General features: G+C 41.6%; 3 protein-coding genes across 3 annotated transcripts; 2 read left to right on the top strand and 1 right to left on the bottom strand.

Moving 5' to 3' along the window:
- The first annotated feature begins 396 nt into the window (after window positions 1-396).
- Window positions 397-4,241, top strand: LOC130990027 (D-3-phosphoglycerate dehydrogenase 1, chloroplastic-like). Its single transcript, XM_057914233.1, has 5 exons — window positions 397-1,271; window positions 2,427-2,803; window positions 2,935-3,045; window positions 3,122-3,217; window positions 3,312-4,241. Exons 1-5 carry the CDS (start codon window positions 626-628, stop codon window positions 3,981-3,983), a joined length of 1,902 nt encoding a protein of 633 aa, XP_057770216.1. The 5' UTR covers window positions 397-625; the 3' UTR covers window positions 3,984-4,241.
- Window positions 4,242-7,724: 3,483 nt separating this feature from the next.
- Window positions 7,725-11,461, top strand: LOC130990020 (cell wall integrity protein scw1). The gene is made up of 9 exons (XM_057914225.1): window positions 7,725-8,094; window positions 8,202-8,381; window positions 8,464-8,539; window positions 9,146-9,272; window positions 9,352-9,466; window positions 9,784-9,875; window positions 9,979-10,048; window positions 10,160-10,246; window positions 10,391-11,461. The coding sequence occupies exons 1-9, from the start codon at window positions 7,915-7,917 to the stop codon at window positions 10,481-10,483; spliced, it is 1,020 nt and encodes a 339-aa protein (XP_057770208.1). The 5' UTR covers window positions 7,725-7,914; the 3' UTR covers window positions 10,484-11,461.
- Window positions 11,462-17,750: 6,289 nt separating this feature from the next.
- On the bottom strand, window positions 17,751-19,293 carry LOC131009406 (uncharacterized). The gene is made up of 2 exons (XM_057936722.1): window positions 17,871-19,293; window positions 17,751-17,788 (listed from the first exon to the last, which is right to left on the bottom strand). Exons 1-2 carry the CDS (start codon window positions 19,291-19,293, stop codon window positions 17,751-17,753), a joined length of 1,461 nt encoding a protein of 486 aa, XP_057792705.1.
- Between the last annotated feature and the right edge of the window lie 1,741 nt (window positions 19,294-21,034).

Raw genomic sequence — 21,034 nt, 5'->3', positions numbered from 1 at the left:
TCTGGGTCTGGACTGTGAGACAACGCCACGTACCTTTAAGCAAAAAACAGTTTAATAAAATTTGGTTTAATCGTGGTTTGCATGTATTAATTAAGCATGATTGTAGACGAAGGGACTGTTTGGTCATTTGATTGGCTTTTGGTTACTAAAGTCTCACTTTAAACCTTGTGGCCATATAAGTCTCTAACTATGTGAGTTTGGCTAAATGTGTCTTTTCCACAAATAAATTTATCATGTAGATTTTTCTATATAATTTACATACTATTGCGCATTATCTAAAAAATTATGACTTTCAACTATTAAGATTTACTGAATCAAAATCACATCACATCCCATGTAGATGTTTTTTGGGCAAAACTTTATTAAAAATAGTGAAATATTTAAATAACACCCCTACTTTCCTAGACATAGATCTAAAAATGTTTGACCACTAAATAAAATTTTCCTATATATTCACAGTTTCCCTTCCTATTTTCCGCAAAATTCTGTGCCCCTTTGCCTCTTCTCTCGTTCGTTCTCTTCTACCAAAGTCTCCCTCTCTCCAACAAATTTTGACGCACCAAATCTCACACACTACACAGTACACACACTCCCCTAGAGAGAGAAAAACACACACACGAAAAAAATGGCTGCCACCTCCATTTCCTCGGCGACAAACAAGCTGACAGACCAATCGCTGCCTATTCCGCTTCACGCCACAGCCGCAGGCCCTCCCGCCACCCGCCTATCATTCTCCAATTCATCCATCTCGCTCCAAAAGCTCGCTATCTCCGCCAATTCCAGAAATCTGAGATCGGGCGTCTCCGCCGCGGCGGCGGTTAGCGTTCTGAAGACGGCGCGGGAGTCGGAGCAGGCGTCGAAGCCGCGGAATTCAGATCCGGCGGTTAAATCGCCGAAGCCGACGATTCTTGTCTCCGAGAAACTCGGAGAGGCCGGGCTCGACTTGCTGAGGAGCTACGGGGAGGTTGAGTGTCTGTACAATCTGTCGCCGGAGGATCTGTGCGCGAGGATTGGGGAGTTTGATGCGCTGATCGTGCGGAGCGGCACGAAGGTGACGCGCCAGGTGTTCGAGGCGGCGAAGGGGAAGCTGAAGGTGGTCGGACGCGCCGGCGTCGGGATTGATAATGTGGATCTGCAGGCGGCGACGGAGCTTGGCTGCTTGGTGGTGAATGCGCCGACGGCGAACACCATCGCGGCGGCGGAGCATGGGATCGCGCTGCTCGCCGCCATGGCGAGAAATGTTGCTCAGGCTGACGCTTCTATGAAGGCTGGTATGATGCGATTTTTTCTTGTTTTTGACGGTGGATCTATAATTCAGTGTTGAGTTTCATGTTCTGTCCTTTTCCTTTCACGACAAAATTAACTAATTAAGCGTGCGTATAAATTGTTTTTTCCACGCAGTAAAATACTAATTGTTAAATAGTTAAACGAATTGATGCTTTATACAGATCTGAATGCTAACGTGTAGCAATTAACAAATACTATCAAATCTATAAAGTTTTTTACTCATATGCACGTCGAAAGAATAAAATATAATTTCCACGAATTAGATTCTGGACATCGATCGATTATCACAATAGGATCTGCTTTAATATTTATTGCCATTTGCCACCTAATAATTTGTGTTACTGGACATTTGAAATATCTATGTGGTAGATGAATAAAATATTTCACTCGTATTGCACGACTTTATTCCATAGTAAATGAGCGAGACCGGGAAAACCGCCACTTTGTTGGTGGCTAGAAACGTTTATGATGTGCAGTGGTGTAGATTTTGAGGAGAAGAGATTCTTGAGTTTCTCCCCCTTCATATAGTTCTCCTAACTTTAATAGTACCGAGGTCGGAGATACTTTTATAGTGCATATTATTAAACAAATAAATGCATAATGTGAACATAAAAGTGTACGTATAATTCAAAAGTACTTTAATATAATACTCCCTCAAAAACACATTATATATATACATATATATATGTATATATATTATATACACATAACATATGAGAAAAGTTCCATGGAGAATCTATATATTTAAAGAATGAAGAATGCGTGCAAGTCGAATAAGTTAATAATTTCTCCGAATAAATCAACTTTCCGTATGAATAAGAATTTTTGCATTGGTTCAAATTTTGGAGGGATGAGATTTTCACCATATTAAATAGATACATTTGTTCACGAGTTATATTGCTTTATTCGTAAAATTTATCGATTTATTCGTTATTCTAGTAAACTTTTGCTGGTGTATTTTCTCTGCATATTAGAGGGCTTATTTAGGATCATAAATCCTGTTGACTTGCTCTATGATCATAAATTCTTCAATTACTTCAATTTGATTTTGCTTGCTTCATACTTTGAAAATATTGAATAAATGAATACCTATTTCTTGGCTTCAAAACCTTACTTGTGTAATGTGATGCTGCTGACAGGAAAATGGCAACGTAACAAGTATGTTGGTGTCTCGCTGGTTGGGAAGACATTGGCTATCATGGGATTTGGCAAAGTTGGTTCTGAGGTTGCAAGGCGTGCAAAGGGCCTCGGGATGCATGTTATTGCGCACGACCCATATGCCCCTGCTGATAGAGCACGTGCTCTTGGTGTGGAGTTGGTGTCATTCGACCAAGCCATCTCCACGGCGGATTTTGTCTCTCTCCACATGCCTCTCACTCCCACTACTAACAAGATATTCAATGATGCAACTTTTGCAAAGATGAAGAAGGGAGTGCGCATAATAAATGTTGCCCGTGGTGGTGTCATAGATGAAGACGCTCTAGTGAGAGCCCTTGATGAAGGAATAGTTGCACAGGTTGAATGTTTCTTCATTATGTTGAGAATATTGCTGGATTTCATGTGTTGTACAAATGAAGCCCATAGCATGATTACTACTGGTATCTCATTGTGGAACCTAATTAGTTTTTTCCATTCTTGTTTTTGTAGGCCGCCCTCGATGTTTTTACAGAGGAGCCCCCATCGAAAGATAGCAAACTAGTGCAACATGAGAATGTCACAGTTACACCACATCTTGGTGCTAGCACAAAGGAAGCACAGGTATGTATTTTGCCAATAATTTAGCATCTTTGCCTTAATGTATCTCGTTAACATGTGTTCTTTACCTGCGTTACAGGAAGGAGTTGCAGTCGAAATAGCAGAGGCTGTTGTTGGTGCACTGAGAGGGGAACTTTCTGCAACTGCAGTAAATGCTCCAATGGTTCCTCCAGAGGTAAAAATTCTTCATTTACTCATGCTTGCCTCACCTCGAGCATTTCCTTGCATATTCTCATCAATGATGGATAAAATTTGATTTCTACCGTCAGGTCTTGTCTGAGTTGGCTCCCTATGTTACTCTGGCTGAGAAGCTCGGTAAACTAGGCGTGCAGTTAGTTGCTGGAGGAAGTGGAATACAATCCGTGAAGGTGGTTTATGGCTCATCCCGCGACTCTGACAACTTGGACACGAGACTCCTCCGAGCAATGATCATAAAGGGCATCATCGAGCCTATCTCGGATGCCCATATCAACCTTGTCAATGCAGACTTCATAGCCAAACAGAAAGGCATAAGGATCAGCGAGGAAAAGCTAGCAGTCGACTCTTCCCCTGAGAACCCTATTGACTCGATTCAGGTCCAGATAAGCAACGTTGGGTCAAAGTTTGAGAGTGCATTGCTGGACAATGGAAACATAAGCATCGAGGGGAGGGTGAAGGACGGCATGCCTCACCTCACACGTGTGGGGGCATTCAGCGTGGATGTCAGCCTCGAAGGGAACCTGATACTATGCCGTCAGGTTGACCAGCCTGGCATGATCGGGACAGTTGGGAGCATCCTCGGGGAGAGCAATGTGAACGTGAGCTTCATGAGCGTGAGCCGGACTGTGAAGAGGGTGAAGGCCATCATGGCCATCGGGGTAGATGAAGCGCCCAACAAGGAGACCCTCAAGAAGATAGGCGAGGTGCCTGCTGTCGAAGAGTTTGTCTTCCTTGATCTCTGACCTACTTGTTTCTATGGCTTATGGAATTTTTCTGGGAGAAAAACTTGTGTTTTTCACTTTTATAAAATAAAAAAAAAGTGTAGGCAGTTGATGCTGAAATCTGCAGCTAGGCAGCCTCTTTCTCTACACTTGTGTTGCTATGGTGGTGTTGTTGTTTGTTGTGATTTTAGATTAGTTTTGGTATATGATTGAAAATCCTACCTGTTGTACTAGAAAAAGGGATTGCCATGAATTTTTACTACAGTAGTTGTGTTGGAAGCATTTTGTTAAGGGTCGGTCTCTGGTGCGACGGTCGCACTCAAGTGCGACGGGTCTGCCCCAACTCGGCCCGTGTTTCAGACCCGAAACCTTGAATCCTAAATTATTATATTTATTTATAATACTCCCTCCGTCCCGTTAATAATGGCACGTTTTCCTTTTTGGGTTGTCCCATTATTGATGGCACGTTTCCTATTTTAGTATAATTAGGGATCAATTAACTATCACTAATAATCACTAATTATAACATAAAAAGTTAAAAATACTCCTAACTCTAAAAACTAAGAGCACTCCCAGCAGAAATCCCAAAATTATGCTCCTATAATCCTCCCTAAAGCTTCCCTATTTAATTTTAGGATCTCGATTTTATAAATGCATACACCAAATCTCCTATTTTCTACATAAAAATAATAATTATGTGTGGGCCCTACTAATTATAAGCTTAAAATAAATTTAGGGTGGGTGTAAATTTAAGATTGAATTTAGGTAGGTGTAAATTTTTTTGTGGGCCCCATCCAATTTAGGGGATCTGCTGAATGCATTTTTTATCTCATTTTCAATTGTTTTAGCCTAAATTTAGAGTTAGTGATGTATTTAGGTGATCTGCTGGGAGTGCTCTAAAAGACGTCTCCAACAAGAAGCTCTCGGCTTTCTCTGTCTCAGCCTTCCCCACCCTCGCCACCACTTCTCCGCTCGCCAGACTCCTTGCAACGGCGGCGGAGAGCACCCTCTGCCTCTCGTCTCTCTTCCTTCCCTGTCCCCCACCGCCTTCCATCTGCAATGTCGTCGAAGTTCTGTTGTGTCGCCGGAGATCTGGTGTGTCGCTTGAGTTGGGGATCTGAAATCTTCGGCGGTGGAGGCCTTATGTTGCAGAATGCGACCGCGATTTGAAGCCTAGGGTGCTGAAGAAGAAGAGACGAAGGTGAGGGCAGATCTGTTGTGTCGTCGGTGCTGAGGAAGACGAGGCGAAGGCGAGGGCGCGGCGACACGGCTCTTTCCTCTCCAGATCTTGAAAGAATAGACTAGGTGGGGGGCGACGACCTCTCGCCGATGCAGCGGCCGCCTCCCGCCGCAGAGGAATGCAACCACGATTTTAGGCCTAGGGTTTTAATTGCAGATGGAGATTTCTTAAATTTCTTGAATTTCATTACACTATTGGATTTGGGGGAAATACATTTGTTGGTTGTTTCAATGATGGTATATGGAGAGTAGAGGGAGACGAGGCGAAGGGAACGCGGCGCCAGCGCCGGCGTCGGCTGGTCGGTAGTGAACAGTGTCGGCAGCAGAAGTGTGTTGGTTTATTAACTTAAATCAATTAACTCATGTGTGGGCCTTGCAATTTTTCTCCTAATACAACTCTCCTTCTCCTAATACAACTCTCCTTAATACCCGTGCCGAAAAGAAACGAGCCATTAATAACGGGACGGAGGGAGTAATTGTTACTTTTAATAATAATGAGATATACATTTGTTTGCATAAATGTATACTTATATAAATATAAGTATTTACCTTCATTTAATATAAAGTATTATATTTTCTAAACTTTAAATTCTGTAAACTAAACCCTAAACCCTGTAAGTTAAACCCTAAATATGAACGCTAAACCCTAATAGAATTATTTACTTTTAATAAGCATAAGATATACATTTGGTCGCACAAATGTATACTTATGTTAATATAAATATTTACTTTCATTCAATATAAAACATTATACATATCAATAATTACTTTTTCTTACGATAATAATGATTTGATCAAATAATAATGTAATTATTTATGCTTATTAAAAGTAATCATTGTTATAATAAAAAGTAATATTTGATATGGAGAAATGTAATGTTTCAGAAATATTATATTAATTGTACTTATTACTGTAATAAAAATTAATTATTATTATAATAAAAATTATTATTATTATTATTATTATTATTATAAAGAAAGGTAATGTTTTTAAATATTATATTTCTTCACAATATTGATGTTAACTACTTATATTAACATAAATATACATTTATATGAACAAATGTATATATTATGTTCATTAAAAGTAATAATTATTATAAACAAATGTAATAATTAAGAGAATGGGTCAAACCCACGCGGGTCGGGGTTCCAGATCAGGAGGGTGGGTTTGGGGTGCGGGTCGACTCGTCGCATCCAATAATCAGTATTTTCTTACAATTTTCATTAGTAGTGTCAGGTTAGAATTTGTATCTGGTGTGTGTGATAGCACACTCTTGAATCTATTTTTGTTTCTTCTTTTTTTGTTTTAATTTTTGGTATGCTAATGTTTTTTGAATATGCTTCAGTGTTATTGCATTTTTATTGGCATAAACTGCTAATTTCGAAGTGTATTCGTTATTTTTCGGAAAGAAATAAAAGAAAGAGAAATTCATTAGATACTTAGGTATCCCGATCCTCTCCTATCTGAACAGTCAAAAAGTGAAGTAGTAAACAAAATTTCATCTTTGTCTAATACTCCTAACAAAATGTTTTCAATATGAATTTTAATAAAAAAATTATAATACTGATAGTGAAAGAAGGATCCTACATTAATGTATTACTTCCTCCTCAGTTCCATTACAAATATTTTATTATTACTTTTGAGCATAGAAAATAAGGAATATGTAATGTAATTAGTAGATAAAGTGAGTTGGTAGAGAGAAAAAAATATATTGAAATTTGTAAAAGTAAGTAGAGAGAGTAAAATTATTTGCCAAATAGAAAATGATATATTTGCAATGTGACATTCCATTATGAAAAGTAGAATATTTGTAATGGGACGGAAAATATTAGGTAAATTGTGAGTAAATAAGTTACCAGAGTAAAATTATGAAAATTGTATGTAGGATAGTTCTAAAAATAAGATATACATAAATTTGAGGAACCAAATGTATAAATATTGAGGGATGAAAAGGAGTATATGATAATTGCGTTATTTAATGTTGACTGAATTTACAAATTACTCAAATTTGCACCTAATTGTTAAAATCATGACAAAAGTAAAAAAAAAATGATCTAAATATTTGCTCGTTAACTAGAGAAAAAAGGACTTGCAAACTTTTATCAAACACGATTGCATATTTGCATTCCAGGTAATTATAGTTGGTTTGAAATTGAATATAATCAAATACTAGATTCAAACTAATAAAATTAAATTCCATGAAGTTGGGACGAATTTGTTCTTTTCATAATTTCACTAGCTACTTTTTTACTAGGCCCAATCTTTTCTGGCAACATTTATTTTATATAAATACGTCATAAATATGAAGAATTTTATTTATTTATTCATAACATTTAATTACATACCGAATTTGAGTAGCTCGACCTAAATTTTGTTCAATCTATGTTTTTTCGCTTCCTATTTAAATAAACGAAGAGATAATAATCGCGTGGATTGAATTTTTATTTATTTAAATATATTAATTTAGAAAATTTTGACTATATGAATTATAGGAGTATATTCTATATTAAAAAGAAATTGAGAAATAATTTTGCTCCTTTTCAATCGAGAAACAGAAACCCTTCTACAGTTCTTACCCATTTAATTCCTTTCCTCCCTAAAAATTTCAATCTTGCAAATATTTGCAACTCCAAATCTTCAAATTTGTGCAAATCCTAGCAAGAATCTGAGAACAACAAAAGAATTCCACAATCAAATCGATCTGCCGAAATGGCGGGTACCGGAATTCACCCCTACCACCAGCAATGGCCGCCCGTTCCCGCCCCTCCTCCGGCCTCCGCCACCGCGCCGCCGCCCCCTCCTCCCCATCCCCACCCCCATCCGCACCCGCACCCTCACCAGCCGCCGGTTCCTATAGACAATTCCGCCTCCCGCCCTTCTAACGACGAGGTAAACGCTCACAATTTTATATTTCCACAGATTTAGTCCTTTTCTTTTAATTAGTAATTTGCATTTGGGGGAATCTCTCCCTCTCTTAATTTTTGAGCTTCTCGTAGGTGCGTACGATATTTATTTCGGGTTTGCCAGAGGATGTGAAGGAGAGGGAGCTGCAGAATTTGCTGCGGTGGCTGCCGGGGTACGAGGCGTCGCAGGTGAACTTCAAAGGCGAGCATCCGATGGGCTTCGCGCTGTTCGCCACCGCGCAGCACGCCATTGCTGCCAAGGATGCACTTCAGGTCATTTGCAATGCTTTTCAACAATCTCGGTTCATGTGCTTTTTATGATTGTCATATAATTTGAATGTTTTTGGGGATTTAGGATATGGTGTTTGATGCGGAGTCGAAGTCTCTCTTGCACACTGAGATGGCAAAGAAGAATCTCTTTGTGAAAAGGGGTGAGCTTTTTTTACATATACTCGTCAAAAAGCTCAGTGTTATATTGACTATCTGGATAATGATGCAATATCTTTATGGATACAAATTTGTAAGGATAAACAAATTGTTAACTTTAGGAATTGATTTATTTCTTCTTTTTCCCTCAAATCTTTTCTTCGGGTTCTGATTCACAAGGCAAGATCACTTCATTTGACCACAATTACTGTGGTATGTTAAACACCGTGATGCGTACAAGTACACAACACTATTTATACGGTTGGTGAGACAACTCCTTTTACGAATATGATCCTTGGGGTGTGCTAGAAATTTTCTACCATTTCGTAGGCTGGTTGGTCATGGCGTTCATGGTATCCTGTATATATGGTTGTCTAAAAGGTTTATTCTTTCACGTGCATATACATGTAATAAACACTTTTCAGATCTATAGTCAGTAGTGGTGGAAATGAAGATCATATTAGCAGCTTAGACTCCTTTTACTTAAACAAATCGCAATACTGAATTTGGAAGTTAGTTTTGAGTGGGGCTAGTTTAATGTCTATAGATTGGTTGTGTGCTATCCTCTTCTAATCGTCTCTATCCCTTCTGTGAATTTTGTTGGTGTACAGGGATAGTGGCGGATTCCAATGTTTATGACCAGAGTAAACGCATGCGAATAGGTGGTGATTATACACACACTGCTTATTCAACGTCTCCTTTTCATCCTCCCCCGGCAGCTGTTTGGGGACCACATGGGTATGTTTGACATCAATTCTTATTGAAACTACTGTTGCTTTAGTAAAATTTACTAATGTCAGATCAAGATTGGTCTCAGGTATATGTCCCCAGCTCCGCCCCATTATGATCCATATGCAGGTTATGCTGTTCCTCCCGTGCCAATGCCTGCTCCAGCTCCGGTACCTGCACCTAGCAGTTATGTACCTGTCCAGGTGAAACAATATTCCATTTTATGCTTCCTGCTGTTCTATTTATTTGTATGAAATTTTCGTTGCTTTTAGGAAGTCTAGGTATTTTTACTGCTTTCCTTGGTCTTGTGCCTTTGTATTTTTACTGCTTTCGTTGACCGCTATCTTGTTAGCCAGGAATGTAGATAATGAATTCTTTAAGTAATTCAATGTTCACTTCTGTGGTCTGTCGATGATATGCTCTCTGATGATGCTGATTACAATTTTGTTCTGTGACACCTACTATTTCTTTGCCAAATACATAGTTGTTTCTTTGACAGCGTACAATAACTTTCTTGTAGAATAACAAAGACAACCCTCCTTGCAATACCCTTTTCATTGGCAATCTTGGTGAGAGTATTAATGAAGAGGAGCTCCGTGGCCTCTTTAGCGTGTACGTCGTGAATATGTTACTGTTTTGGACTATTACAGATACGATTGGTCTTTATATATAGTTACTCTGATTTAGTGTATTACTGTATTCCTTTTCCTTGCAGCCAACCTGGTTACAAGCAGATGAAAGTATTACGACAAGAAAGGCATACTGTGTGCTTCATTGAATTTGAAGTAAGAGTTTATCTCCTTAACTGGTTTGGTAGTTCTTATGCTCATTCGTTTGTCGAATCAACCTCTATTTTCTGCTTTATGGTATTTATATAATCACGCTGCATCATGCAGGATGTAAACAGTGCCACCAATGTGCACCACACCTTGCAGGGTGCTGTTATACCCAGTTCTGGTGCTGTTGGCATGCGTATTCAATATCCTTCAATTTTCAAATTTTTTCAGAAGTTGGTAGCATATATCAATGCAATTGAATTTTCCTTTCAATCCTATGCACTCCCACTCACTTGAGCAAACATTACTAGTAATATTTTGGTGTTTTTCTCTTGACCTTGAGATACATATTCGAAAAACCCATTTGGGAGAAGGAAGGACTCGGTCTACCAAGGTCCGCCCCAAAATGTGAACGGAGTTCCTCCTGCAATTACCTACCAGTAGCTTGAAGGGGATGTATCTCGTTTCTTAAGCCCTGACAAATGAAAGCACTGCACGAATAGGATGCATCATGAAGCTGTTGCACGCATCCCATTCATCATCTCATCAACATCAGCATCCCTTCATATATATATATATACATATATATGTGAATGCACTCCGTGGAAAACATTTTGTCGGTCCATTTATAATCTAGATACGCAGGACATGCATTCGAGGCTGTGCTATCTCTGAAGTTATATGTTGACCTGTTGTGATCTATTACATGTTATCCAGGATTGCATGGTTTTGCGAACATGTGAAATCTACGTGCGTTTTGTCTGAAATCTGATGCATTTTTAATCCATTGAAGCAAAGTGGTGTATGTCATGATCATCTTTATTCATCATTCGAGATCCCAGGAACCCTCACAAGTAGTAGATAGCTCCACTCCATTCAACTTAGTAAAACCATCACATTCCTCATCAGGCATCCATCATTTGGAATTTGAACCCATGAACCTCGACATCCATGATCTACCAACATAGCATTGCCGTCTGTTGGAAAATCTAATGGTATTATGCAGGTTGACAAAGATGGCTGAGTTCTTCCTAATCTGCAGAACAGAACTTGATGAGCTGCACCAAGGTAGAATCCCTTTAGATAGTTTCTTGGCCTTTATTTACGCTGAATGTGTGCCGTTTGTCTCTACCTATTTTGCGCTATCCTTTTGATTGTTATGGAGCCATCTGCTTCAGTGTGCAAATCAAGAATCCTTCATTTTTCTGCCAAATTGTTTCTAATTTATGTTCGACGATTGAGCAATGATTTGATTTTTGTCTTGTTTTTTCCTTCTATTTTTGTGGGTGTTTTTTGTTACTCTTATGTAATTAGAGTTCTCAATTTGTCTTCTAATACTCATCTCCTATTTTCGATGTAATTTTCCTATGTAACAGAAATAAAACCATACTTCTTTATTAATTATATCCACCACTTGTATAATACTTAGTTTCTTGATGGTTGGGCTCTACATATAATGTAAATGCAACTAAGATCAAAAGCATATGAATGTTGTTTGCACATACAGAGACAAGCCGACTACCATAATAAAATGAAATAAACGGAATAACCTCCTTGGAAAATTTGTTATGATTTATGGAAAGTAAAAAGTAGACAAACCGACTGCCACTCATTTTTTTTAAAGTTGGAATAGTTGGTGAAGATGTCATAAATATGATTTACAACTTAAATGATGCTTTAAAATACTAAACAACATGAATACAATTGGAATAGTGTTCCAAATTTAGTTCATATTTTGAGCTTCAAATTTTGATCACGAGAAAATTTTCAATAGTTTTACTTAAACTCTATTTATGTATAATATTTGTGAGGCGAAAATTATAGCCTTTCCCTTTTTAAATATTACTTTTATATTTTAAATTTTATTTATATTTTATACTCCATATTTATAAAAAATTTAATCTTTCAATAGATTAATTTTAATGGATTTTTTTTAACACATTTATTAAAATTCATATTTCAGATTTCACTAGTATAATTTTTGTGACGGTGGGAGGGAGTATAATTTAGGGTGAGATTTTTATGTAGCCCTTTGAATAAAATAAATAAGTTAACTATCACACCCCATAAATAAATAAGTTTTGTAGCACATTCTTAATGGTCCCCACCAAATCTTTGACTTATTTAAAAAAAATTGTTTTCTTTAAACAATAAAAAACGTGTCCACAGAATCTTCTCAACATATTATTTTTTGTCTTATTATGTCTCTCTCTCTCTCTTCAAAATCGTGATTTGATATATCTTTTAGGGTTTAGGGTTTATTTTCTTGCATGAATCGTGAGGATCGGCTGATTCAGCCCAAAAGTGGTCAAAAGTTGGGAATCTTGTTTCAAATCATTCCCAAAAAAAAAAGAATCTCATGCACGCCTTGAGAAGACCGTGCACTATACACGCCTCTCTCTCTCTTGTATTATTATTTGATTTTGCATCTTCCAAATTCAAAAAACAAAGAGACAAAAACCCTAAAAAACTCACCATACACGCCTCTCTCTTTCTCTAACCATACACGCCCATCGTGCACGCCTCTCTCTTTCTCTAACAAACTCACGCCCACCGTGCACTCCATACACGCCTATCTCTCTAAGAAACTCCAGCCACTATGAGTTCAACGGAATCAGATTACGATGGGAAAGAGGCACAACGAGGAAGTCGCCCGAGTACATCAAGGAGGAGCGAAAAATACCCGACGCCGAATCCGGTAAGTAACCGTGGCCTATATTTGTCAAAATTTGAGTTTCTGTGTTTTGTATTGTTAAATTTGTTTATTAGGTACACGGTTTTAGCATTTTTTAGACAATTATGTTGGTAATTTGCGAAATTTGGAATCTGAAAATTATTTTGAACAACCGTGTACAACCGTGTACGGTTCTTCAGTACACGGTTGTACACGGTTAGACAATTATGTTACACGGTTAGGATTAATTGATGTAATATGCCTTAATTGTGTATTTTTAACGTATAAAGGTATTTGTCGTACACGATTTAACCGTGTACAGCCGTACACGATTTGCTCATCCATACACGGTTGTACACGGTTTCTCTAAAATCGTACACGGTTGATTTTAAATCATGTAATATGCCCTAATTGTGTATTTTAGACGTATAGAGGTATTTTTTGTACACGATTTAATCGTGTACAACCGTGTACAACCATACACGGTTAGGGTATCCGTACACGGTTATACACGGTTGTACACGGTTGGTCTAGAATCTGTACACGGTTGATATTTTTTGATACTGATCATCATTTTGAATTAATTGCAGCCTCCGAGGCATGTTTGGTTACGTCCGTGCATGCAAGGTTATGCCGCACGTATCAATCACTACATCAAGGACAAGACACTGAAGGAAGTGGAGACATGTCTGACGCATTACGGGTGTCTTGAACAATTTAAGAAAGGTCCGTTTGGGCATTTACTTCAGTTGAAGAGGCAGGATAGTGCGAATGCCGCACTGCACCATCTTCTTGCACGGGTGTTGTATGACCAAGCATTCGGACCGTGGGAGAAGTGGTTCCACATTGGTGGACACGACATTCGATTTGGTGCTATGGAGTATTGTCTGGTGACGGGGTTGTGCTTCGGGACATCCCCGAAGCATTTTGATCCTAATGTGGATCACCGTGTTGGGAAGCAGAGTCTATGGCACCGAGTTTTTAAAGGCAAGAAGATGGAAGTGAAGGATCTGCGAAAGCGGTTCGTTAACCGCAGTATGGGCAATATTGCCGAGGATTATTTGAGGGTGGGCAATATTCTCGTGGCGTATGATCTCGTCTTCTGTCGGGATTATAAACACGTGCACGAGTGGGTGTGGGCACTGGTAGAGGACTATCAGAAATGGATCGACTTCCCGTGGGGCTCTTACTCATTCCAGATTTTGTGTCATGGGATGAGTGTGTTGAAGAAGCATCCCGACGAGATTAGCGGTAATAGGAGGACGTACCACTTCTATGGGCCCATATGGGCATTACAGATTTGGTCGTACGAGGCCATTCCGAGGTTGGGCATCGCGTGTGGGGCTCGTGACACGAGCTTGCAGATGCCACGATTGGTGAACTGGACGACTTGGAAGTCGGCTTCTGACTTCACCCACTTTTTTGATGCTGATGAGGTAATTATTGTTGTTTTTTTACAGTTTCAATCCTTTTATTATGTTATGATTAACGAATAATGAGAAATGATCGATTCATCTTTGTGCAGGACGACTGTCACCGGACACTCGAACCGGTCGAGGAGGAGAATGATTCATGGTATTTGCAGACCCTGAGGCACCCAGAGCCTTTTTCTGTACGATACTATCCTGGAGGGAAATATGCTGGCTTGACAGAGCCACTTGTACCGGAGCCGCCTCCTCCTGTTAGGCCTCCCTCTGTGCCGAGGAGTAGCTCACGAGCAGAGAGGGCTCGTGAGAAGCAGCCTGTCCCTGTCCCGAGAAGTAGCTCACGAGCAGAGAGGGCTCGTGAGAAGCAGCCTATCCCTGTCCATGTCGAGCGTATTAGACAGACGTATGAGGACCCGGTTGGCAGCCCGTCGAAGCGGCGCAGGTCAGAGGAGTTTGATGATCGCGAGCCTCAGGCAGACCGAGATGAGGATTATTAGAGGCGACGCGATGATGACCTGATTGCCCGTATCACACAGGAGCAGATCCGGACCGTGGTCCCTGAGATGCGGCGCGAGATACGGCGCGAGCTTGTAGATGACGACTCTGAGCATGGACTGGTCGCCAAGATTACGAAGAAGGTCATAGCCGCTGTGAAGGACATCTTTGGGAGACGCTCTTCTTCGAGGAGGTATAGATCATCATCCAGCCATGCCAGTCGTCATAGACATGGGAGTGAGGAGTTCAACCAGCCGAGACCCAGTCAGAGACGGTCTACATCTCACATTCCTAGTCTTAGGCGATCAGAGCGTGAGGATCCGCCTCATATGAGCCATAGGCACTCAGTTGGAGACATGGATCCTCCTCGTGGCAGTCAGAGACGCTCAGAGCGTGGAGAGGATCCACCCCCTGCGAGTCAGCGGCGATCTGCCTCACGTCACAGTGAGAGGGAGACATCTATGAGGCGATCAGCCTCACATCATGGTGAGAGGCAGACATCTTTGAGGCGATCCGCCTCACGTCACAGTGATCGCCCAGGGCCATCGGCTGGACACCATAGTCCAGAGACCCCTGCGCCTAAGGCGGGGGATGTAGATGATGATCTGAATTTTTCCTGGACTTCGTCAGAGGAGGAGGCGGGTGCTAGAGAGAGGCCTCAATTGGTTGTTGACCCGGCCTTGCCGTATGGTAAGGGGCTGCTGAAGGCGAAAAAGCGGGGCTTCAAGGAGTTTATGAGATCGCCGCCGGGTACTTATGTCACAGTGATGGAGACGGGTTGGGTGATGTCCCAGGAGCTATTCCACAAGATTATGAATCCTCGCGAGGAGTTGGACGGGGAGGTATAATAATTTGATTTTACTGTGTTTCTTAAGATTTGCATTGTACATAATTAATCATGAATTTTTTAAGCAGATATTAGACCTCTGGATACTGAAGGCTCTCCGACGGCTCCGTCATAATCAGCAGTGGATAGATCGGGGGCATACGAGGCTCGTTGCAGGCGTGACACGGGCTAGAACGCCGATAGCTTTTTTGGATTTTTATGTAAGTTTTTGATAGAATAATTTCTGTTTATGTATATACAACTACCTATAAATTAATCATGAATCTGTGATTGTAGGAGACCCTTTGGAGAGAGTTCAAGTCGTTGCATCCGAATGAGCCAGATTGGGACAACATTCGGGGTCGACACGGATACGAGGAGTGGGTGGTGCCCGACAAGCTGATCGCCATGTTTCATGGAACTGATTCAGGGCATACATGGCCTTGGTTTGAAGCGAAAGAGGTAAGTATAATATAAACATATTTTGGAATTTTCTAACTGAAATACGTAACGTTTCATATTGTGTTGCAGATTTTTGCTATTTGCAATGTCGATAAGAGTCATTGGTGTACTGTGGTTATATCTATCTCCGCATGGGAGGTGAGAGTGTATGACTCACTGTCACATGTGGAAGGTGCACGAAAGCGTCGACCAAGTGCATTGAAGCCAATCACTCGCCTGATGCCTAAATTGCTGCACACTGTGGGTTATTATGCACACAATGACGTGAGGTTTGTGCACGCTCCAGATGTGGCTATGAAGATCGTCATGATGCCAATCAAAGAGCAATTCCTCCAAGAAGATAGTGTAAGTTGTGGTGTGTTTGCATGTGCTTATCTGGATCGTTTGATTTGTGGCGCACCAACACGTGAGCAGCTGAGGACACCCGCACAGATACAAAAGTATCGACAGATTATAGCTGTTAGGATATGGGAGTTGTGTATGGATCCTCCCCCTATTCAGTTCAGCTGATGAACAATTTTTTTGTGTTTAAAACGAATGTCTGTTAAAATACACTTGATTTGCTGTTGTTTTGTGGTTTGATTTGTGCTTATGTTTGGTGGTTTGCTGTTTTTGTGTTTGGCATGGTTGTTGGTTGTTAAAATACGGTTGATTTTATGACTTGTTGGTGTTTTTGGGGTGAATGAGGGCTGAATGGCCTTTGTACACGGTTAGACCCTAACCGTGTACAGTTTCTCGAAACCGTGTACGCAACCGTGCACGGAAGAACTCAAAACCGTGTACAGCACACGGCCAAACACTGAATCGTGTCACCGTGCATGGCTGCGTGTTCATCGGTACACGGTTGCGTACACGATTGGTCCCAAGGTGTACACGGTTAGGGTCTAACCGTGTACAGAGGGTAGGCCACCGATTTTCAGCCCAAAAACACCTGTTTTTTGAATTTTAAAGCCAAATCAACATGTAGCAACAACAAATTCAATGTTCAAACAACAATCAAACAACCAAATTCATTTTCAAGATCAAATCGAGGACATGCATTCCTAGTGTGAGTTCCACTTAATCAAAACCAAATCTCTCACTGTATCCAGAATCACTCACAACCCAACATTTTGAGGACATGCATTCCTAGTGTGTGTTCCACTCCTACAAATTCCGCATTTCTTCTTTCGTCGCCTTCGTGCATCGGGTGGTTGCTCGACACCCTCCACCGGCACGTTCAAGTCCAATGGTCCCACTTGCGCTTTGCATCTCCGGGCATTGTGACCTCCACCCTTGCAACGTGAGCATACTTGAGGTCGAGAATTAGGAGTACCCGAATTAGGAGGACCCGAATTAGGAGGACCCTCAACTGCTGAACGAGCCCTACTCAACTTCGGTCGTCCCGCATGGACTGTGATATCCGGGGGTTTCACAACATAGGCTGATATCTCATCGGGCACATTCCAATACGTAGGATGTGGAACGGGAACAATACGCTCCATATATGTGGCCAACAACACGGATTGTTTGAAATATCCTCCAACAAAATCCGTGACTTGCAGTCCTGCACGCCTAATAAAATGCAAAGATAAAAAGATAAATTTACAAAAAATTACTTCAATATGCAAAATTTGTAATAAATGAGATACCTAATAGCGGCACAAGCATGACGACACGGAATGTCATCCAGGTCGAACTGAGCACAACTACAAGTCCGATTCTCGAGATCGACAATGTAGAATGCATGATCATCCTCAACACTAAACATGTGCGTCGTTGTCCCTCGAACAGCCAATTGCCGACCCGCTTCGACAGCCACATGCAACTTTCCCTCTACTACCTCAGTCAACTCATGTGACCTCGATGCAACTGAGATGCGTCGCCTATCGAACCATTTCTCCATAATGGCTCGATAGGTCTCGATCAATGAAGCAACCGGGAGTCGTCGTGCCCACAAAAGTCTACTGTTCATCGTCTCAGCAGCATTCGACGTCATGAAGCTCGTGCGTCGTACAGGGCACTTGGACCTGGCCCATCTCTCCACACCAATAGTGTCGAGGCGTGTGTGCGCGTTGACTTTCAGTAATTGAAGCGCAGAAAAATTCCTTTGAAAATCGTCTGATCGATAGGAATATGCCGCTGCTTTGAAGACTGTAGCTACATGCTGCCCATAATGCGCGAGATTCTTCTGGATATGGTAATAGCACAACCCGTGAGGGACGTTCGGGTAGACACACTCCACAGCATTTCTGATGCTCTTGTGCTGATCAGACACAATCAAGAGATCATCCGGCTGACCAAAGCAAGTCCGCAGTCGGTGGAAGAACCAAGTCCAAGACTCGTCGTTCTCGATAGGACCAAGCCCAACTGCGAGAGAAAATATTGCTTCGTTCCCATCCTTTGTAACAGCGACGAACAAAATGTCGCCGTTCCTTCCCTTCAGATAGGTCCCGTCTACGACGATGACCGGCCTCAAGTAACCCTTCTCAAAGGCAGCCACGCTCTGTCCAAGTGCAACAAACATATGATGGAACTTGCCATCATCCTTCATCTCAAGGTCGTATAATGTGCCGGGATTACTCATTCTCAGCATATACAAATACGATGGGAGCATCTGATACGAGTTCCCAAAATCACCATACGTCATCTCAATCGCGATGTTTCTTGCACGGAGAGCGAAGCTGTAATTGATCTCAATACCGAATAAGCGCTGCATCTCTGACATCATCTCCTTCGGCTTCAAAACGACCCCCTTGCCTACCAATTTCCGTGCAAAATATCTTCCAACAACCCTCGCTGGAATCTGTCTCGGGGCAGTGCGATTCAAATCCGTGTGGCAGGTATGATCCATCACCACCTTGATCACTCTCCAGATCGATGCACTCTGAACGGCTCGCAGCATGAACGGACAACCGTTGCCATGCTTGCAAACAAACCACAAACGGGTCGTACTGGAACGATGCACGGCGTACTCCACGTGATTCTCCATATGGTACAGGCCAACAGCGATTGCCAAATCATCCTTCGACCGGAATAGAGCCCCCACTGATAATATCCCGCTCTCCAATACGTTAGAATCCTCCCAACCTAATGCCGGCGCATCGTCAAAATCGAGGACTGGAATCCCCCAGTCACGTGCCTCAAGCTGCTGAACTCCAACACGAGGCTCGACATCGGGCTGATCATCCGATGTGAAATTCTGAGGCCCTGTCTGTCTCCACGCTTCCTGTTCAGTCGACACTGAATCCAATATCTCTCTGCGTCGTATCGCCTCTTCTTCCTCATCTGAAGACTCGGACTCGTCTTCCTCCTCCTGCGACGATGAATCGTCCCTACTATCATCGTGTGTAGGGATACTTCTTCCAATGTCCGTCTCAATAGGAAACATAGTAGACCGATGTCCCTCATAATATACCCGCTCTTGAGGAACCGGAGCCGCAGATTGTTTGCCCTTCTCGATCACTGTTCGCTATTATTTTCACCACGCCGCAAGTATACGGGTAGTTGCAATATATGGAAGCAAGGTCGTATCCCACAAGGATTAGTAGTTCAATCTAGTGATTATCCTAATTCATTTTACTCGACTATTTAGACTAAACGATGGAGTGATTGGTTTGATTATCTAACTAAATACTTAACAAGTGCAAAGACAAATAAAAATCAAATAAGCAAAGTGGATAAATAAGATGATTAAGGCGATTTAGGGACTAGGCATCGATGATTAAGCAAAGGACTTCAATTATAACTCAATACTAATCTTGACGAACCTAATTATCTAGAGTGATCTCCCAACTAGTTCTAGCCCCCTCCCGGACGACTAAAACGGTAGATTACGGGTCATAGTTACCGTCCCCGGTCAACTTCTAACCTATAACTCCCAAAAGCACACAAAGATCGACATACTCTCACCCAACTCTCAACCTCCCGGTTATCGAATTGATATGTTTCAAACACCTTATCTATTGCAATTATCCTCTCCCGATTCAAAGTGCAAATTAGAAATGCATAGAATGTGGCCAACAATCCATACAAGAATAAAACAAGGGTTTGGAAAGATAATGTGCAAATGAACAAACAAGATTTATATTGAGCATAAATAATCAATCCATTACAATAATCATCTAGCCTAATCCCCAAATCAAAGAGAAATTTAGCCTAACATGTTCAAACACAATAAATCAAAGTTAAAGGTGTACATAATGAAAGAGAGAGTAAGAAATGACAAATCCTATTTATGAGCTTCTTCTTCCTTCTCTTCTCTTCAATGGTCTTCAATGGTAGATGGGTGTATTGTTGGAGGCTAGGGTTTAGTGTGTGGAGTGTTGGGGAAGATGAGTGATGGAGAAGAAGAAGAAGAATGAGAGAAAAAGGGGAAAAATGGGGTTTAAGGGCTGAAAAACGCGACTCCGCTCTTTTCCCGCGGTCACGGCCCGCGCCCGTGGTGCTCAAACGTGGGCGAAACTCAGGAAACCCGCGGTCCCGCCCCGCGGCCGCGGGTGGTGACCGTGGGGGGACCCGCGGTCCCAGACCGCGGCCGCGGGTGGTGACCGCGGGACATCCCTGGACTTGAGCACTTAGCCCGCGGTCCCACCCCGCGGCCGCGGGTGGTGACCGCGGGCGATACATTCCCCACGACGCGTGACCGCGGCCGCGGCCTCTGTGCGCGGCTGACTTTGTCGGCCCCGTTCTCCCTCGTCCGAGCTCCGATTCGGGCGCCGTTCACGCTCATGGATTCCTCTCGAGACGTACTTCAATCCTATGCTCTCACAATTCTCCAATCAACTCTTGATTTGCCCTGAAAATACTCAAAAACTATACCAAGCAATCAAAACTTCATAAATACTAAATATTCGGGCACAAACAAGCATTCACAAGCAAAACATGAAGGGAAATGACAACAAAACATGTGGAATTGAGGTACGAAAACCATGTTTGTCAACCCCCCAAACTTAAAGTGTTGTTTGTCCCCAAACGACGAAGAGAAGAGAAATAAAAGTAAACAAACATGTAAGCATGAATTGGTGTCATTTCAAAGGCTTCAACAATTTTTTTTTTTTTTCAAATGAGTATCACAAGTAGATGTGCATTTCAAGAAATCACAAGTGTCAAAGAGTTCAACATTAGAGCCT

The sequence above is a fragment of the Salvia miltiorrhiza genome, chromosome 1, assembly GCF_028751815.1.
Source record: "Salvia miltiorrhiza cultivar Shanhuang (shh) chromosome 1, IMPLAD_Smil_shh, whole genome shotgun sequence".
NCBI classification, from domain to species: Eukaryota; Viridiplantae; Streptophyta; class Magnoliopsida; order Lamiales; family Lamiaceae; genus Salvia; species Salvia miltiorrhiza.
This window is presented reverse-complemented; position numbering and strand designations above follow the sequence as displayed.

Bases quoted from the DNA above. Each gene is read 5' to 3' on its own strand.
- LOC130990027 (XM_057914233.1), top strand. From the start codon at position 626: ATGGCTGCCACCTCCATTTCCTCGGCGACAAACAAGCTGACAGACCAA. The intron at 1,272-2,426 runs GTATGATGCGAT...TGCTGCTGACAG, and splicing joins TGACGCTTCTATGAAGGCTG to GAAAATGGCAACGTAACAAG. The intron at 2,804-2,934 runs GTTGAATGTTTC...TTGTTTTTGTAG, and splicing joins ATGAAGGAATAGTTGCACAG to GCCGCCCTCGATGTTTTTAC.
- LOC130990020 (XM_057914225.1), top strand. From the start codon at position 7,915: ATGGCGGGTACCGGAATTCACCCCTACCACCAGCAATGGCCGCCCGTT. The intron at 8,095-8,201 runs GTAAACGCTCAC...AGCTTCTCGTAG, and splicing joins CCCGCCCTTCTAACGACGAG to GTGCGTACGATATTTATTTC. The intron at 10,247-10,390 runs CCTTCAATTTTC...TGAGATACATAT, and splicing joins TTGGCATGCGTATTCAATAT to TCGAAAAACCCATTTGGGAG.
- LOC131009406 (XM_057936722.1), bottom strand. From the start codon at position 19,293: ATGTTTCCTATTGAGACGGACATTGGAAGAAGTATCCCTACACACGAT. The intron at 17,789-17,870 runs GTAGACTTTTGT...ATGGTTCGATAG, and splicing joins TGCTGCTGAGACGATGAACA to GCGACGCATCTCAGTTGCAT.